This window comes from Rhinopithecus roxellana, chromosome 13, assembly GCF_007565055.1.
Source record: "Rhinopithecus roxellana isolate Shanxi Qingling chromosome 13, ASM756505v1, whole genome shotgun sequence".
Lineage (NCBI taxonomy): Eukaryota > Metazoa > Chordata > Mammalia > Primates > Cercopithecidae > Rhinopithecus > Rhinopithecus roxellana.
Window position 1 is genome coordinate 30,143,341 of NC_044561.1, and position 20,354 is coordinate 30,163,694.

At 39.3% G+C, this 20,354-nt stretch overlaps 1 protein-coding gene across 1 annotated transcript; it reads right to left on the bottom strand.

Annotated features, from left to right (window-relative positions):
• Window positions 1–1,975: 1,975 nt before the first annotated feature.
• Window positions 1,976–2,510, bottom strand: LOC104663658 (keratin-associated protein 13-1-like). Its single transcript, XM_030915667.1, is given in 2 exon segments — window positions 1,976–2,212; window positions 2,214–2,510. Coding segments are annotated over 2 exon segments (519 nt in total). The 5' UTR covers window positions 2,496–2,510.
• Between the last annotated feature and the right edge of the window lie 17,844 nt (window positions 2,511–20,354).

The following is a 20,354-nucleotide window of genomic DNA, read 5'->3' on the forward strand; positions in this document are numbered from 1 at the left end:
GATAGATAGATAGATAGATAGATAGATAATTTGCCCTCATGCTTTTAGGAGCAATACAGTTGACCCTGGAACAACACGGGTTTAAACTTTGTAGGCTGACTTATAAATTGATTATTTTCTCCTCTGACATTTTTGAAACAGCAGGATCAAGCTCTCCTCTTCCTCTTCCTCCTCAGCCTGCTCAACATGAAGACAAGAATGAAGACCTTGATTATGATCCACTTCCACTTAATGAGCAGTAAATACAGTTTCTCTTCCTTAGGATTTTCTTAACATTATCTTCACTCTAGCTTACTTTATTATGAGATTATAATTCATAATACATGTAACACACAAGGTGTGTGTTAACTTAAATCTTATGTTATTGATAAAGCTTCTGATCAACAGTAGGCTATTAGTAAAGTTTATGGGGGAGCCAAAGTTACCTGCACATTTTCAATTGGTTAGGGGATTAGTTCCCCTAACTTCCACTTGTTCAAGAGTCAACCGTACTTGCTTAAATTTACCCAATATGTATCTTTTGTTTACTTATTATTCCTTACACCTTTTTTCTATATTCTGGGATCATTTTGTTTCGACTATGTATAACTTTAATTATATATTTTAGTGCTGGAAAGCTACTGACACATTCTATAAGTATTTGATTGTCTGAAAATGTCTGTATTTCTCCTTCATTTTTAAAACAGACATTCATTGGTCATACTCTAATTTTGATTTTTTTTTTAACATTTGAGGACATGTATCTGTTTTCTTGTATTTCTTCTTTTCTGTTTAAAATTTTTATTATTATTATTATACTTTAAGTTCTAGGGTACATGTGCATTACATGCAGGTTTGTTACATATGTATACTTGTGCCATGTTGGTGTGCTGCACCCATCAACTCGTCAGCACCCATCAATTTGTCATTTATATCAGGTATAACTCCCAATGCAATCCCTCCCACCTTCCCCCTCCCCATGATAGGCCCCGATGTGGGATGTTCCCCTTCCTGAGTCCAAGTGATCTCATTGTTCAGTTCCCATCTATGAGTGAGAACATGCGGTGTTTGGTTTTCTGTTCTTGTGATAGTTTGCTAAGAATGATGGTTTCTAGCTGCATCCATGTCCCTACAAAGGATGCAAACTCATCCTTTTTTATGGCTGCATAATATTCCATGGTGTATATGTGCCACATTTTCTTAATCCAGTCTGTCACAGATGGACATCTGGGTTGATTCCAAGTCTTTGCTATTGTGAATAGTGCAGCAATAAACATACGTGTGCATGTGTCTTTATAGCAGCATGATTTATAATCCTTTGGGTATATACCCAGTAGTGGGATGGCTGGGTCATATGGTACATCTAGTTCTAGATCCTTGAGGAATCACCATACTGTTTTCCATAATGGTTGAACTAGTTTACAATCCCACCAACAGTGTAAAAGTGTTCCTATTTCTCCACATCCTCTCCAGCACCTGTTGTTTCCTGACTTTTTAATGATTGCCATTCTACTTCCGCTACCTGTAGTTTGAGTAACAGAAATCTCTGAGACCCCCAAAAGTTTGTTTGAATCCCAAACTTCATATGATTTTCAAACCTATTCCTGTATATATAAACACCAATTGTTACATAATAATCCCCTAATACATCACAACCAATACCTAGCAATAAAAAAGCCACCACAAACATAGCTGAGTATGAGACCAATGGATTTATTGGATTAAAGTGATTTGACTTTTTATAAATTGTGGAAGAAAATCGAATAATACAAATTCGACTTTTAATGTGTACTTCAAGATTTATTTTGAGCTAGTACTCTAATTACAGTTTTTCAGATGAAGCCTACCAGCCAGTATTTGGGGCCAAAGACAAACTGAGAACTTGATAATTAGAGAATAAGAGGCTAATTCTTTCTGTACATGATGAAGACAATAAAGGTTATGAGTAGAGGCATTAATGGCATTGGCCAACAAAATTAGCAATTTAACAAGATGATCAATAATAGAAGCCTGATGCACAAGTTGGTCTGTAGCAAGAAGACTGGCAGCTCCTAGAAGCCAAGTAGGTTGGGCGGCAGAATCCAGAGCCATAGCCCAGGGAAGGGAAGCCACAGCCTCCATAACCCAGGGATCTGAAGCCACTGGACCCACAGCCCACTGAGTAGCACCTCCTCGATCCATAGCCCAGGGAGCGGCAGCTGCTGGATCCAAAGCCTAGAGACCCAGAGTAACTCAGTCTGGCAGGGACTGCAGAGCAAGGAGGTTCTGGGGCGGTAGCAGGAGGTCTGGCAGGGGCTGGACTCCACAAAGGACGTCTCGCAGCTGGTGGGCTCCCAGCAGGTCTCCTGACAGCCCCTGTAGAGAGAGGAACCCAGCTGGCAGGTGCTGGGAGAGCAGAGGTCAGTACTGGAGACCAGGTTGCTGGGATAGGAAAAGCCACAGGAGGAGGCTGGGTAGCGCAGGTAGCCGCCAAAGGAGCGGGAGGAGAAGTTTCCAGAGCAGCAGTTGTAGGACATGTTGACAGGAGATGTGAGTTCAGCTGAGTTACACTGAGAAGTTTCTGAGTTTGGATGCCACTCCTGGACAGGACCATTTATATACTTTCAGCCGTGGGTGTGGCACCTTACAGGGTCATCCTTCACAAATTTGAGCTCCCACCTTTGCATATAAGTAACTTAGTAATCTTTTTTGTAATTGCAGTTAACTAACACCCTTCATCTTACATTTATGGTAGAACTCATTTTGTTTTTACAGCTCTGCGTCAATGAAATGCATTTATGTTTTAAATGCTATGACAGTATGTGATTAATGCCTACTCCAGTATGGCCAGGAAAACCCTTCTTATTTTCTCTGCCCATGATTTATACATCTGCTCCTGTTTTGGCTGGGAAATTCTTTCTGTCTTGGATGGGGATAGCAATGCATTCATATTTTTTGTTAATGGCCTAGAGGCAGAAATCTTATTGGTTCGTACTATCCAAAATAGTTTGCCGTCTGTTATTTACTATAATCAGTGCTTGTAAGTCCAGTCTCGAGGGCCTATATAAAAGTAAGCCAAAGGAATTGAGAGATAACTAGACATAGATATTATCTTGAACAATTTTTTAAAAAATTAATATTTAGAAAAAAGAAATCAAAACAAAAGTGAAAAATAAATAAATATGAAAACAACAATATGTGCTCGTGAAAAAAAGCAAAGTAGAAGACACTGTTGAAATGAGGTAGGAAACAAGTCAGAGTAGTCAGAATAGCAGAAGGATGTTCAGGACTGTCAGGGTTTGCAACTAATGGATGGATACTCCCTCCTTAAAGCAAATCAAAATGCTTTCAAATAAACTTATTTGATGCCTTTTGTATGATGCATTCATATTTGTAAGTGTTCTGGAGCCTACCTGCCTACAACACCTCTAAACCCTCACTTCAAAATTTTGGATGCCTTCTGAGCATTTGCGGGGTAACATCAGCTTCTGTGCTTTTCTCCCTTCTTGTGGTACGTGACTCTGTCCCAGCCCTCTTTAAAGAGATGGATTTAGGTTTTGTGGGTGTTGAAAAGTATAATTTGGAGATCCTCATTAAAAATACAACATTATGAATATAATGATAGATATCAACATGGATATTAACTTAGAATAAAAACTTCCATAGTTAACAAAACCCAAGCTGTCACAAACTCAAGACAATAATATACCTTTATCATCATCCTCATCTAAACCTTTTTCTGCATTTTTTGGTTGCATAGTCAATCTTTGATCATCTCTACATATGACAATGATTTTGTCAACATGATTTTCTGTAGAACAAATGGAAGTAAAATTCAGTGTTTCTTTTAGAAATTGTACATCAAAAATACTTGAATTATTTTTTATGACACAGAGAAGTTTTTTGTTTTTTTTTTAAACATTGCCATTTGTTGTGAGCAGTGCCACAGCTGTAACACCCTCTGTCATTTCTTTTCAGCAGGGCTTCAAGCCTCAGATTGTGCGCCTCTGATCCAGATGTCCCAGGTTCACCTCCCACCTGTGTCTGTTGGCAATGGAGGCTATTTGTATGAGGATCGGCTGCAAACAGCTGTGGATCCAGGGTTGTAGGGGTCTTCTAGTTTGTGGCAGAGCAGTGTCCTTGTTCCAGTCCTTCTACTTAAGAGGAAAACTTGCTAAAGCTTATAAGGTTGACACTGGGGACTAGATGTATTAGAAGTAGTGTAGGCAGCCCCACGGATACACCCACAGCCTGAGGATGCCACGAGGGACTGCTAGTCCACAGCAGCATAGCTGGAGCAGTGGGTTCCTCCCAGTCTCCCCGGGAGTGATAATAGAGCTTTGGAAGATGTCAGGCAAGAGAAGTACCCTCAGCCTTACCCTTCATTAAGCTATATCTGTCTCTGCCTCTGCCTAACATGCCCTGCCCAAGATGTCTGAGCATGTGCTCATGACAGTCTCTCAAAGACATCAGGGACTTACATGGAATGCCAGGTGTCCCTCGGACACCTGTCAGGACAATGTCTCTCTCTGGGGCCGCAGCCTCACTTTTAGTAATTACATTGCTGTGTGTGTTGTTGCTGTTGTTTTTGTTGTCTTTGCTGCTGTTTAATCCCAAAACAAAACAGAAAACAAAATAAGAAAATGGTAGCTTTATTATGTTCTTTGGATGTATGTTTTCTAACAATTCAAGACAAATTCCCTGACAGAATATACTCCAAAGTCCAAATATGTGATGTCAGGGGCTCAAGAAGTATAAAGTCATGGCTTATGTCATGGAATTGCAAATCTAGTTAATAAAAAGGTAATAAAAGTATACAACAGATACTAAAAGTATCAACTTTTTCTTAATGTAAATGAGTGTTTAATTGGAATTTTCTTTAGAACTCACTAGATAAAACTTGCATAAGTCAAAAAAATGACAAAGAAGCTTCCCCCACATCAAACACTTACTTTTAACAACTTTATCTTGTGATCTTCCAAATACCTACATTTCTTTCTATAGGCTCTTGGCAGCTAGGAGAAAAGTCCTAGCCCATATGATGCTGTGAAGACCGTTTCTTTCTCAAATCCTCATTTTCCAAGGAACTTGTGGAAGATAACCATCCTATCACAACTAAGGATAACTTTTTGTTAACTGGAAATAGGACCAGTGTTAATCAAATGAACAAAGTCAGCAAATGTGTTTATCAGGGCTCACCCTTATGACTGCCCTCCCCGCTTTGCAATAGTGCCCTTCTCCTCCCCATGCATATCCTGCCCTCCCCGCACTACTGGGATGGTGAATGGTTTCGGTTAAAATAATAGACCACAAGCTCACAGGTCCTCTGTCAAATCCAGCCCACATAGGTTTGTTCACCTCACAAGTGCAGGCCTCCCTGGGCATTTTATTAAACTATAAATTAGTTGCTAATATTCAACCATCAGAAGATTCACAAATATTTGGATTTGTGATTTCTTTTTTTAAAAATTCCGAAAGTCTGGTGATGCTGTGTGTTCTCACTCACAGTTGGCTGGAACTGAAGACAATCTGCTCCATGGATGTGGGACATGCTTCTTATCATCCCCACAACTGTAACCACCCCTCTTGTCTCCCAGCTCTACAGCCAAATTTCAGTTGTGAATACGCATCAAGCCTGCACTATTATTTTGTCGTGTTAGTTAATGTCTCTATCATAAGTGAGAGAATGTGAGATGAATTAAGAAGCTTTGGGTTTCAAGAAAATTTCTGAAAACTATATCCTCGTGCACTTGACAAATATTCTTTCATGTTTAATAGGAAAATACATCATGTCTGTGGTGATGGATTAGAATATGAAGCATCAATCATCAAACAAATCACAAATCCACTGAACTACCTCACTTGTATTTATGAGCTGCCTGCATCATGTACTGGCTTGAAACGATCTCCTCTGACTTCAAATACTTTATAAGCCAGCAGAATTTGAGTTGGTTTTTATATGCTGGGCAAATGCTGAAATCAGTGTTGTCTAACTTCTGAATATGCAACAGAATGAACAGTGGGTCATTTTAGGAATGCAAATAAACCAACAAATAATTAATAAAAAACAGATGATTAAACTCCTCCTAAGGCTGCCTCATTCGTGATTCTGATGTACCACCATTTTTGGAAATTACTCCCTTAAATTGAAAGGTTAATATCTAGCCAGGAGCCCACAGGAGATCCTCATAGCCCTGTGAAATCATACTGCATGCCTGACCACCGTAACCCCTCTGGACACGGCTCGTCTGTCCAAGACTATAAAGTACATTAAAAATAGAGGAAAGATAATCTATTTTCTGCTTGTACTATTGTAATTTGATTGTAATGTGCAGTTTTTGATAATAATATGCTGTCTTCTCTTTTCATGCTATTGCAAAGATGTACTAGCCATTACAAATGCTCTCATTCAAGAATGCTGAAGATGGATTTAGTGGCATTAATATCCATCCTGCAAGATGGAACATCTTAGAGTTTGAACAGAGGCCATGTCACTACTCAGTGACATTGTACAGATGGTCGCATGATGACTAGTAATGACTCCTTTCACCATAAATACCAGGGCAAATAGTGATTTTGACAGGCTATGACAGCTGAAACTGGGAGGCAGAAGAAAAAGGGCTTTCAGTTAGAAATCAAATGAATGGCATGATGAATATGCCTGTAGCACAGAAACAGTTCCTAGCATATAGTAGGCACTCCATAGATAGATGTTGATAGAATGAAAAGGGAAGTTAGGCATGCAGATGTCTTACATGAAATCAAGCATCTCAGAAGCCTATCTAAATGGTAACTCTTTTGCCTTTGTTCATTCTTTGATTTGGCAGCTGAGTGAAAGTTGGCTATATCTATTAATAGATTTGGAAGCTTTTTCACTCAGAAATAGGCAGCCTCAACAGTGGATCAGATACAAACCACGGGCTGGCCTTTATCTAGCTGGAATCAAATCCTAGCTTAGTGGGGAAAAAAGCGAGATAAGGGGGAAAGAGAACATGCTAGAAGACATGTGTGTGAGCACCCTTCCTCCTCTGCCATTTTTGAAATGAGGAAAGTTCCTTTATCCCCCTTGCAGGGCACGTAATAGGGTATGGCTCACTTCTTCCATGCCCCACAGCTCAAACCCCTGGGGGGGACCATGCAGACCAGCAGGTTGTGGGGAGTGGGCTCGGACCTCATGGCGGCATCTAGGGTTGAGTGTTTGCAGCTCCCAAAGCCCCACTGGGCATATGTTACAGTCGGCTCTTTCGGCTTAGCTCAGTTAATCAGCTCAGTTAGACCATCTGCCTTATCACAAGGACAAAAGACTTTCTGTATCTCAGGGTTCTTGCCCTAGTGTACCAGAAAAATCAGATCACGTGTGGGCTTGGAGGATTAGTGCAAGGTTTTATTGAATGGTGGAAGCAGTTCTCAGCAGATGGATGGGGAGCTAGAAGGGGGTTGGAGTGGGAAGGTGGTTTTCCCCTGGAGTCGGGTGGCTCAGAGGCTGGGCTCTCTTCTGACAGTCCTCAGCCAAATTTCCCTTGGTGTTCTACAGTTGATGGCCTGCCAGCATCTGTCAGTGTGTTCTTCTGCTGGTGTTGTTCCGCTTGACGTCCAGCTGCCTTTGTATTTGCCTGATAGGGTCTCGGAGTTTTCATAGGCAGAGGATGGGGACATTGTGAGCCAGGGTGGTCTTGGAAAATGCAACAGTTGAGCATGAAAATAGGAGTGCCTGTCCTCACTTAGGTCTGCGGGCACAGGCCCTACCCAGCACTTCCCTGCCCCCTTCCCTGTCACTTTGAAGAAGTCTAGCCTCAACCTGATTTTGGATGTCGCCGTTGTCTCCCTGCTTCCCTTCTGTTTAAAGTCTTTGCTGGAGATTGAAGGAATGACAAAATAGCATAAAGAAGGCAACTCCGTATTTACTCAGCGTTTCTTCATCTAACCTCTGGAAGGTATCATAGGATTGGGTGAGATTTCTGTTCATGAACTCCCTTTATTCCTGAAGGGAAAACAAACAAACAAACAGTTATGGATAAGGAAGATGTAGATAGGAGAGTAGGAAAAAAAGGAAACAAAAGGGGGAGGTTATTGCAAGTTGCTTCCACATTTTCAGAGCTCTAGAAGTAGATGATATTTGAGGTTCCTCTGTGTCCTAGGATTGTGCCCTTTTTTTTTTTTTTTTTTTTTTTTTTTTTGAGGTGTAGTTTCACTCCTGTTGCCCAGACTGGAGTGCAATGCCACGATCTTGGCTCACTGCAACCCCTGCCTACCGGGTTCAAGCAATTCTCCGCCTCAGCCTCCCAAGTAGCTGAGATTACAGGTGCCCGCCACCATACCTGGCTAATTTTTGTATTTTTAGTAGAGACAGGGTTTCACCATGTTGACCAGGCTGGTCTCAAATTCCTGACCTCAGATGATCCACCCGCTTTGGCCTACCAAAGTGCTGGGATTATAGACATGAGCCATTGTGCCCTGCCTGGCTTGTGCACTCTCTAAAGAAAAGAAAGCAAAATCAAGTGAAGAGTCCTAGATAGGACCTTTAATCCTTCTCAGTTGGCTGAGCTCTGTGGTAGGTGGATGATTAGAGACACGGACATGGTAGAGGTAAAGTACCCCAGTATTTCTTGGGAACAACTGGAGAGAGCCCCTATGTTTGAAAAACCTCCAAAGTTCTTGTTTTGCTTTTCTCCCTTATTAGTATTATAAACTGCTTACCTCCCTTTGTTCATTTTCCATTTCAGTGCTGAAATCCTATGATGCTAAGATTTGGTTGTGGCAATATCGCTGGTGCCCAGAGAGTATTCCTTTGCAATTTCTGTCCCATATTCCAAGTGGATTGAGGCTTTCATGAAGGTGGTTAAAGAGCTTTAGGATGTAGTTGAGCCTAATTATTCCTGGGGAAGTGTTATACACAGAGTTCCTTCTTTTTTTTTTTCATTATTTTCCTTGATACTAAATTTTTCACCTACCGTCATTCCTGGATTTGATTTATTTTTAAAGACTTGGGATTTAAAACAAGGGACAAATAAGGTAATCTCAGGTCATTGTGGAATGGAATATATTTGACCACTCAGAATCTTAAACCTTGATGATTTTAAGAAATGCTGTTCAAAATATAGATGTCAGAATCCCACCAGCTCAGAGAGTAGTTCTAGGGTGGGGGTCTGCCATTGCAATTGTGGGACAATGAAATGTAGAAGCTCAGCATGCATTGTGCTGTCAGAACACTTTGCCGGCAAACCCTGATTCTGCCCTTTCCAGTACTGCTTCACTTTGCTCATTCTGTGGTTGTGAAAATGAACTGGGATAATATAAATAGATAAATAGAGATACTGAAACATAAATAACCAGAGTACTGCCAGCTGGGTAGTAAATCGCTGCTGAAATAACAAAGCAAACCCTTGCCAGGTGATGCTGAGGTATCAGATTTGAGAACCACAGCTGGAAATAGTTTTAAGTATGTTTTTGTGCTTCAAGTCATTCTTTGGCTTAAGAACAAAATGTTCAGGATTAAATGAGAAATTTGGAATTTCAAACTCGGTACTTATTTCAAAATAAAAACATAACACCTGCAACACAGTGTTGAAAGCACTGTTTTTTTTTGTTTGTTTTTTTTTTGTTTTTTGTTTTTTTTTGAGACGGAGTCTTGCTCTGCCGCCCAGGCTGGAGTGCAGTGGCCGGCTCTCAGCTCACTGCAAGCTCCGCCTCCCGGGTTCACGCCATTCTCCTGTCTCAGCCTCCCGAGCAGCTGGGACTACAGGCGCCCGCCTCGTCGCCCGGCTAGTTTTTTGTATTTTTTTAGTAGAGACGGGGTTTCACCGTATTAGCCAGGATGGTCTCGATCTCCTGACCTCATGATCCGCCCGTCTCGGCCTCCCAAAGTGCTGGGATTACAGGCTTGAGCCACCGCGCCCGGCCGAAAGCACTGTTTTAAATCTTTATGGAACCAGTCAGCTTTTCAGAAATCAGTGATCAATGACCTAACGATACAATTTAGTTTCATGTCCCTATGGTGTGTTTCTTCTTCATTTACCCTTCTCCTCTAATTTGTCTTATTCTTTTTATTTCCATCAATCTTTTTTTTACTTTATCCCTGTTCCATTCTCTATATTTTTCCTTTCTTTATGCTTATTTTAAGCACTCCTTTTCTTGGTTTGGTTTTCTAAACTGGGAATAATTTCAAACTGAGGAAGTGTTTCTTTTTGTTCCGTCCATTAAATAGCATTGCTTTTCTATTTATTGGTTGAATAAAGTTGACTCTCCTCTACGTTTGTTTCCAAAAGTAGTTGAGCATTTTTATTCATTTCTCTTAAAATGTTCTGAATCTAATTGGTTTTATTGGTGCTTTATTTAATTTTACACTATAAATCATTGAAAACTTTCCAGGTTCTAGTTTACATTTTAAAATCTCGGCATTATAATGCCTCTTTAATTGAATATTCTCAAATGGTAAACAATTCCAAGATGATTTGCAACAATGGCCCTAATGAAACTTTTTTACAACCATACACATCTGGCCTCCAGAGCTATTAGTCTATTGGTACGTTAGGACACCCTAGCTTTGTACAATACCCCATCTTAATTTACCAGACTGGAAGAACCTGGAAGATGAGGACAAAGTCTATTCCTCAATTACTGACTTGCAATGGACTTTCAGTAATGTTTATTAAAAAGATGAATACAAGTATTTTTATTGTGAACCTTATTTTATTTGTTGACAACAGAAAATATATGATTATAATTTCATAAATTATGAGATTTTGCTGCCTGATTCCTTAGAAAACAGACATAAAGGGCATGGCATCTGGTCACCATGAGATGGCAGGAAATGGGAGGTGGCAGGGGGCCCTGCCAGGTTGCATGGTAATTATTGGCAATGAAAATAGCCACCATCATCCTTAAAATAAGAAAGGAATGATCTGTGTCTCTTAAGCACATGAATAAAACATATTCAGCCATGTCTGCAGGGGCAAATCAATTTTATTTTAATTAGATAACTAATTAGTGAAACTGCAAAGGACTTTTTGAATACCAGGATGTTTTCTCCCTACACCAGTGGTCAAGGGTATATAAAGTTCTTTAGGAGAAAATTTGTTAGAGTTCCTTATTTAAACGTAAGGAAAACTGAAGTCAGGAAACAATATCTAATTGAAATTCTATAGTATGCGTTTTTTTGTTTTTTTACTTTTAGTGATGGCCTGTCTCCTGTTACGTGAGTTGAATTTTGTCCTCCCATGAGAGTTGTATTTTAAAGTGTTAACCCCCTGCACCTCAGAACATAACCTTATTTGGTGATAGAGCCTTCATAGAGACAGGCAAGTGAAAGTGAGGTCGCTGGGGTGGGCCCAATTCATTCATATAGCTAGTGTCTACATATAAAGGGGAAATGCAGAGGCAGAGACAGACACGCACAGAGGGAAGATAACGTGAAGAGACACAGGGAGAAGACCATTCAGGACCATTTAGGGAGATGGCCATTTGGTGAGAAGTATCCAAGAAAGAGGCCTAGAACAGATGCTTTCCTCACACCCCTGAGAAAGACCCACCTGCCAATACCTTCATCTCAGCCTTCCAGCCTCCAGGACTGGAAGACAACACATTCCTACTAAGTCACTAAATTTGTGGTACTTTGTAATGGGAGCCCAAGCAGACTTATATATCCACCATCTGTCAAACGGAATTCCTCCCAACTCAGGAATTGAGTGGCCACAGGGACCTCCTTCACTCAGTGTCTACCATGTTTCTCCTGGTCAGCAAAGAACATGCCAGCCATCCTTTGCCCTCTTATGGACACCTTTCATCAGCCTGTCCAGAGGACTGGGCTTTGAGCATTGGGCTGTGGACTCTGCAGTTTTCAGCCTCTGTGGATGTGGGACCTCCCTTGACGCAGATGATGGACTGGGTTTCTGTCACACTCATAATTGCTCCTCCAGGAGAAGTCAGTCACCTTATTCCCCAATCAATTTGTGGTCACAGGTCTAAAGAGCAGCATGTTGCCTTTCTAGAATCTCATAAATTTTTCCCTAACTTTATTACTAAAGAGATTCTAGATTTCCTAACTCATAAACTGCTTATTCATTTCCAAAAAATGAGGTCTTCAAAAGCCATCTTCAAGAACTTAGCTGAAGCTTTTTAATATACCAGTGACCTATGCTACAGCTAGAAATCTGCAAGTTGTTACTCCTGAAAGTATCTCTCTTCTCCCTCTTTCATTATCTCCCTTCTCTCTCCTCTTTCCCCTCTCTGCCTCTTCCTTTCTTGGAATACATTTTATGTTTCATATTTTCTAGATCCTCTTTTTTTGAAAGTGTCTCCCCAAAATAGAAATATTCCAGCTTCTTTAAAATCATCCTCCGAAGTTAACACAGAAATCAGGTTTTTGTTTTTACTTAGTTTTTTTGTGTTTGATATGCTTCTAGTAAGTTTCCTCTGGCATGAAAATCCACTGGTCCTCTTTGGGAAGCCCATTTAACTGTAAGATATAGCACCTCTGGAGACTATTCAAGGCAAGGGCCCAGATATTGAAATCACTGCAATAGCTGCATTCTTAATTAGCTCTCCTATTTAATTTATTTTCTTCTCTTGGTCTCTATCCAAACATGGAGCCACAAAAAGATATTTTTTTAAGTCTGAATAGTGATTAGCTTTCCTCCATCCCTTGTGTGATAAATCAAAGAGTATAACTTAAGAAATGTGTTGAGAAAAGTTCTTTCTTCTGTGCTAGCTGTTCCACTGGAGACCTAAGTGTTATCTCAAATAAGCAGAATCCAAATTCATCCTAAAGTTAGAATACAGTTATTGCCATCCTGAAATAGATTTCAGCCTCCTGAAAGAGTCAAAATTTAGGACAATGTGAGAGAGGATTTTATACTAATAACTTAGACCGCTGTGAACTCATAAACTTCATTTTTTTCCTTCATTTATGCATTTATATGTCAACTCAGCTGTTCAAAATGAATAATGCCTATTATGCTTTAAAAATCTCATACTTAGAAGAGTAAATGAAATAGATTAAGTGAATGAATGAAATGAATGAAATTTGCAGTAAGACAAACCTAAACTTGAGCATAATTCTATCATTTGTGAGAGGTGACCTTAAAGTTACTAAGATTTGTTGGTCTCTGTTTCAACACCTAGAAAATGTGAATGGTAATAATATATATTTCTTTGGAGAAGTAAATGAGACTACATATGTACAATTCCTGCTAGGGCCATTGGACGCATGTTGGTTCCGCTACTTTCCAACCCTTCCATCTAGCTGCCACATTGCTCTGTATCTCTGTTTTCATCTCTCTGTATCCAGGAAGTCCTCTTGGACTAAACTTCCTCAACTTCTTAATGTCGTGTCTGTGATTTCTCCTCTATGGGCTTACTTTTTTATTTTTCATAGTCCTGGTCTTGTCTTTTTAGAGTTTTTATGCTCATGTCTACCTTCCTATGGCATCTAAACTAGAAATTACCATGAAATGATAAGAAGGGTCAACTTTCAGAAAAGTGTGATGAAATTGACAAATATATTTGAACCAATGGGATTTGTCAGAGAAAAGTTAGAAAAAACTTCATGGAGGAAACATGTTTTGAGGCGGATTTTCAAGTTCAACTCTTTGGAGTTCAGTTGAATTGAGAGAGTCAGGAAAGATCAAAGACTTTCTAAGAGGTTATGATATCAGGGTGAAAGCGTTTTTGTCATTTCTTTAAGGGGACATAGAATATTTTTTCTATCCAGGAAGTCTAGGGTGGTGGCATACAGCTGCAGTAGATCTCAGTTATTGAGTAAATCATGCCTAGACATCAATCTAATTAAAATTTATTTTCACCAGAATTGAAAAACTGGAGCCAAAACAGATCACTAAACATGCTTTAACCCCTAAATATTTTAGTATTTCCCACTTTACTCATGTAATATTTCTTTATTCTTTACCCGGCTGCCTTCAATCCTTCATTCTCCATCCACCCAACCATCATCTCCCATCTTTTGTGTTACTGAGCAGTACATGCAAAGGTTAAGAGGAGAGACTCAAGGAAAACTATAACACTACATAATTTCTGCTATTGTAGCTCATCTGTAAGAAGGATATAAAAATTATTACAGATTTACTATGAGTTAAATACTGTAACTTATGTGCCATAAATAATGCTTAGAACAATGCCTGGCTAAATACTTTAAATGCACATAAAATGTTTTTAAATGTTATCTACTATTTGTTTTTATAACTGAGATTCCTCATTGTGTTCCTAAATTAAGCATTAGACCCTCTGATCCATTTTGCCTGATTTTTTTTAAATAAAGAACTAGGAATGCTTTTAGGTATGTTTCTAGCTCCAGAGAACTCTCTGGAGTTTCACACCACTAGAATGAGTTAATTTTTGTTAGTTCAGTGATATCATAGTCAAGATACTAATGTTCACAAATGCAGTGAATTAAATTCATATACTGTAGCACAGTTCACAAAATCTTTAAGTGAACAAATACATCTTAACAAATGTGGTTTTCTATAACATGGATTACATCACATGTTCCAAAGTGAAGAGTTCTCAAAACTATTATAGTAAATATATCAAAATATAGAAAATCAGTTTACACGTTTTGGTAAATGAATTTAGACAGAGCCTCGCCACTATGATGAGGTGTAGAGTATTTCATACACTTAGCTTACATTTAGTAGCACTGTTTTATATATATTTTCTAATATTTTTTCTAATCCATATAAATAAGACTAATGTCTTTCTCTGATGGTGTTTTACCTTTTCAAAGACCTGAATTAAGAGCTTCTTATTTTTTTCCCTTCTTGGTGCCGTCAATATATTAAAGCTTATGATTTTAAATATAGCTTAATCTTGGATGAATGATATTAAAATATCTACAAGTTCCATATTATTAACTTCATTGAAACAAAATGAAGACATGATAAATCAGCAAAAGGAGTAAATACTAGAATGACAAATAATTATCTTTCTGATGAAATAACTGTTTGCTAATACTTTAATGCCTGATTTGCTGACACTGATTAAAGCCATAATGAATAACCACTCACAATGGTTACCTTTAGTGTGTCAGCTTGGCAAGGCTATGGTACCCAGTAGTTTGTCAAACACCAGTGTAGATGTTGTTGTGAAGGTATTTTTTAAGTGTGACTAACATTTAAAACAGTAAACTTTGAGGAAAGCAGATAGCCCTTCATAATAGGGGGGTATACCTCCCCCTAAGAATAAAGACTGAGGATTCCTGAGGAAGAAGGGATTCTCAAGACTGCAACATAGAAACTCTGCCTGAGTTTCCCACTTACAGCACTGTGAATTCAGACTCAAGACTGTGTCATCAACTTTTACTAACTCTTACCTGAATTTCCAGCCTGCTGGCCTAATTTGCAGATTTTAGGGTTGTCAGCCCCCACAGTTGCATGAATGAGTTCCTTAAAATAAATATCTCTCTTTCTTTGTACATAAACACACATATTACACACACACACACCCTGTTGGTTCTGTTTCTTTGGAGGACCCTGACTAAAACCCTTTGCAAGAAATAGCTGACTTTTTCACTATTAATTATCAATATCTGTTCACCAGTTGATCATGTGTTTCTTGAATCTCACTGCAACTTTACAGGGTAGGACAACCTAGCAAAAAACAAAACTAAACAACAGTGTAGTCATATGGAAACTCATTGTGGAAACTGAATTATAAGAACTTGATTTTCACCTTCAAGTCACAGAATTCTGCAATTGTTAGGACTTAAAGCAGCCATCCAGTCCTACCTCTGGCATATGTAAGAGCTAAAATAACTTGCTGTAATTCAGTGTTGTTTCCATTTTAATACACGAAAACTCATCTCTATTAATGTAAGAGATCAGACATAATAATCAGTGGTTTCTGACACTAACATTTACTTGGTAGGTTTAGTAACATCTAATTCTTATGTCTTATGTTAAATATGTCTGTGCTTTGCTCAGTTCCCAATGAGACTCTGTTTCTGTTATGCTATAGTGCTGAATTAGAGTGAACACACAAGCAAAAAGCAAGGAACATAGAAGTTCACTATGTTACTGACTCCCTCTCTAGCCCTATAAATTTTTCTTTTTTTGCTAGATTATGTGCATCTTTGACAATTTTCAAGATGGAGAGAGATTTGAATACTAAGTTTTGAAAACAGAAGAGAAGTTGAATATTTCCCAATCTTCTTAGAAGAATCTGTAGTGCTTATAAACTGAAAAGCAAACTGACAAAGATTGAGGATGTCTACTAGCCTACATCAGTTAAGTGGTCCATCTAGCACTCAGGTCACAAACTTCACAAGTGCAAGGAGAAAAACATGTCACCATATTCTGTCACCTCAGTAACACACTGCCAAGGAAGACACTGAGATCAAGTCAGGTAGGGAAGTGGTCATGCATGTCCATGCAAAATGGTGGAGAGAAGGGAACTACAGCATCTGTCCAAATGGAACATGTATTATAATTGGAGGCTATGAAGAATCATGTTATTCAAAAGGTGTTTGGTTTCTTTAACATATTTTTAATAAAGATACATGATAATATTTTATTCACATGAACTGTACAATAGGACAAGTATAGTCCTGTGGCAGAAATTATTAACATAGAAACAAAACAAAATAGGGTGAAATAATAAATATGACATTGTTGCTTTCATCTCTTCTTGGTTCAGTTTATATCCAAGAAAATATAAATGAACTTGCCTTACTTTCTGGCCAGGGTGCCACTAGCAATGGCTTATGTTATTCCTATGGTTGAAAGACAGGTTGTCACTATTTCTGATATGTCTATCAATCAAGCAGACTGATATAACCACTGTTGCTGGATCCTGAGATCACTTACAGCAATACCACAGATTAAATGAAAAAATTTCTTAACAGGCAAAAACTAACAGAGCTCACTCAAAAATACCTGGACAGCCTGACTAGCCCTGGATCTATAAAATAAGTTAAATCAAGAGTAAAAAAATTCTAACACTGAAAATTCCAAGATAAGATGGTGTATTAGACTGTTTTCATGCTTCTCATAACGACATACCTGAGATTGGGTAATTTATAAAGAAAAAGAGGTTTAATGGACTCATAGTTCCAAGTGGCTGGGGAGTCCTCACAATCATGGTGGAAGGTAAAAGGCATGTTTTACATGGAGGCAGGTGAGAGAGAGTGAGAGACAAGTAAAAAGGAAAACCCCTTATAAAACCATCAGATCTCCTGATACTTATTTAATACCATGAGAACAGTATGGGGGAAACCATCCCCATGATTCAATTATCTCTCACTGGGTCCCTTTCACAATACATGGGAATTATGGGAGCTATAATTCAAGATGATATTTTGGTGGGAACACAGCCAAACCACATTATTTTATCCGTGGCCCCTCCCAAATCTCATGTCTTCACATTTCAAAACCAATCATGCCTTCCCAACAGTTCCCCAAAGTCTTAACTCATTTCAGCATTAACTCAAAAGTCCACAGTCCAAAGTCTCATCTGAGACAATGCAGATCCCTTATGCCTATGAGCCTGTAAAATCAAAAGCAAGTTAGTTACTTCCTAGATACAGTGGGGGTACAAGCATTGAGTAAATACAGCTTTTCCAAATGGGAGACATTGTCCCAAACAAAGAAGCTATAGGCCCTGTGCAAGTCTGAAATCCAGCAGGGCAGTCAAATCTTAAAGCTCCAAAATGATCTCCTTTAATTCCATGTCTCACATCCAGGTCACACTGATGCAAGAGGTGGGTTCCCATGGTCTTGCACAGCTCTGTCCCTGTGGCTTTGCAGGGTACAGCACACCCTCCTCACTGGTTTCACAGGCTGGGGTTGACTGTCTGTGGCTTTTCCAGGCACATCATGCTAGGTGTTGGTGGATCTACCATTCTGGGGTTGGAGGACAGTGGCTCTCCTCTCACAGCTCCACTAGGCAGTGCCCCAGTGGAGACTCTGTGTGGGGACTCACACCCACGTTTCCCTTCTGCACTGCTGTAGCAGAGGTTCTTCATGAGGGCTCCACCCCTGCACCACACCTCTGCCTGGCATCCTCTGAAATCAAGGTGAAGGCTCCCAAACCTCAATTCTTGACTTCTGCATACCCACAAGCTCAATACCACTTGGAAGCTCCCAAGGCTTGGGGTTTGCACCCTCTGAAGCCATACCCTGAGCTGTACCTTGGCTTCTTTTAGCCATGGGTGGAGTAGCTAGGACACAGGGCACCAGTTCCCTTGACTGCACAGAGCAGGGGACCCTGGACCTGGCCCATGAAAACATGTTCCCTTTCTTGGCCTCTGGCCCTGTGATGGGAGGGTCTGCCTCAAAGGTCTCTGACATACCCTGGAGACATTTTCCCCATTGTCTTGATGTGATGGTTAATACTGATTGTCAACTTGATTGAGTTGAAGGAGGCAACATGTTGATCCTGGGTGTGTCTGTGAGGGTGTTGCCTAAGGAGATTAACATTTGAGTCAGTGGGATGGAAAGGCAGACCCACCCTTAATCTGGGTGGGCACTATCTAATCAGCTGCCAGCTCAGCTATAATATAAAGCAGGCAGAAAAAAATGAAAAGACTAGACTGGCCTAGACTCCCAGCCTACATCTTTCTCCCATGCTGAATGCTTCCTTCCCTCGAACGTCATACTCCAGGCTCTTCAGTTTTGGGACTCGAACTGGCTTTCCTTGTTCCTCAGCTTGCAGATGGCCTATGGTGGGACCTTTGATCATGTGAGTTAATACTTAATAAACTCCCATATTTTATATATATATGTATATACACATATATATATATTATATACACATATATATAAAATACGGGAGTTTATTATATATATACACATATATATAAAATATTATATATATACAAGATGATATTTTGGTGGGAACACAGACATATATACATATGTGTCTCCTATTAATTCTGTCCCTCTGGAGAACCCTGACTAATAAACTTGGTGATTAATATTTAGCTCTTTTTTACTTATGCAACTTTCTGCAGCTGGCTTTAATTTCTTCTCAGAAAATAGGTTTTTCTTTACTATTGGATCGTCAGGCTGCAAATTTTTCAAACCTTTATGCTGTTTGACTTTTAAAACTGAGTGCTTTTAACAATACCCAAGTCACCTCTTGAATGGTTTGCTGCTTAGAAATTTCTTCTGTCAGATACCCTGAATCATCTCCCTCAAGTTCAAAGTTCCATGAATCTCTAGGGCAGGAGAAAAATGCTGCCAGTCTGTTTGCTAAAACAAAACAAGAGTCACCTTTACTCCAGTTCCCAACACGTTCCTCATCTCCATCTGAGACCACCTCAACCTGAATTTCATTGTTAACATTTTGGTCAAAGCCATTCAACAAGTCTCTAGAGAGTTCTAGAGAGTTCCAAACCTTCCCACATTTTCCTGTCATCTTTTACACACTCCAAAGTGTTCCAACTTCTGCCTGTTACTTAGTTCCAAAGTCACTTCCACATTTTCAGGTATCTTTACAGCAGCACACCACTCTACTGGTACCGATTTACTGTATAATTCCATTTTCACACTGCTGATAAAGACATACCAAAGACTGGGTGATTTGTAAAGAAAAAGGTTTAATGGACTCACAGTTCCACATTAGTAGCGGGGAACCTCACAATCATGGCAGAAGACGAAAGGCATGTCTTACATTGTGGCAGGCAAGAGAGAATGAGAGCCAAGCAAAAAGGAAAACCCCTCATAAAACCATCAGATCTCATGAGTTATTCATTACCAGCATAACAGTATGGGGAAAACCTCCCTTGTGTTTCAGTTATCTCCCACTAGGTCCCTCCCACAACAATGGGAGCTACAATTCAAGATGAGATTTGAGTGGGGATATCGCCAAAGCATATCAGATGGTTTCAATGGCAAATCATTCAAAATAGTTGAAAAAATTAAGTCTACATAAAATCTTTCAGAAACATAAAGTATAAAAAACATGCAAACTCATCTTATGAGGTCAGTATTATTTTAATACAGATCCATACAAGGACATTACAATGATGGAAAATTACAAACCAATATCCCTCTTAAGCAGAGTCACAATAATCCTAAAACAATCTATAAATCTAATCCAGCAATGTATTAAAAGTATAATGCATCATGATCAAGGAGATTTTCCCCAGGAGTGAAAAGTTGGTTTGACATTTAAATTAACCAATGCAAATTGACTGCATCAACAGGAAAAAGAAAAAAACTATACAGTTATTTCAATAAATGCATAAAATACCCTTTGGAAATAATGAACATGTCCTCATGACAAGAGCTTTCGACAAACATGTTTTAGAAGAGAACATTCACAGTTTGATAATAGACAACTGCAGGAAACCTACAGCTGGAAACATTTAATTTTACTCACTGATGAAAGACTGAATGCTACTTCCACTTAAGATGAGGGACAAGACAAAGATATTTGCTTTGATT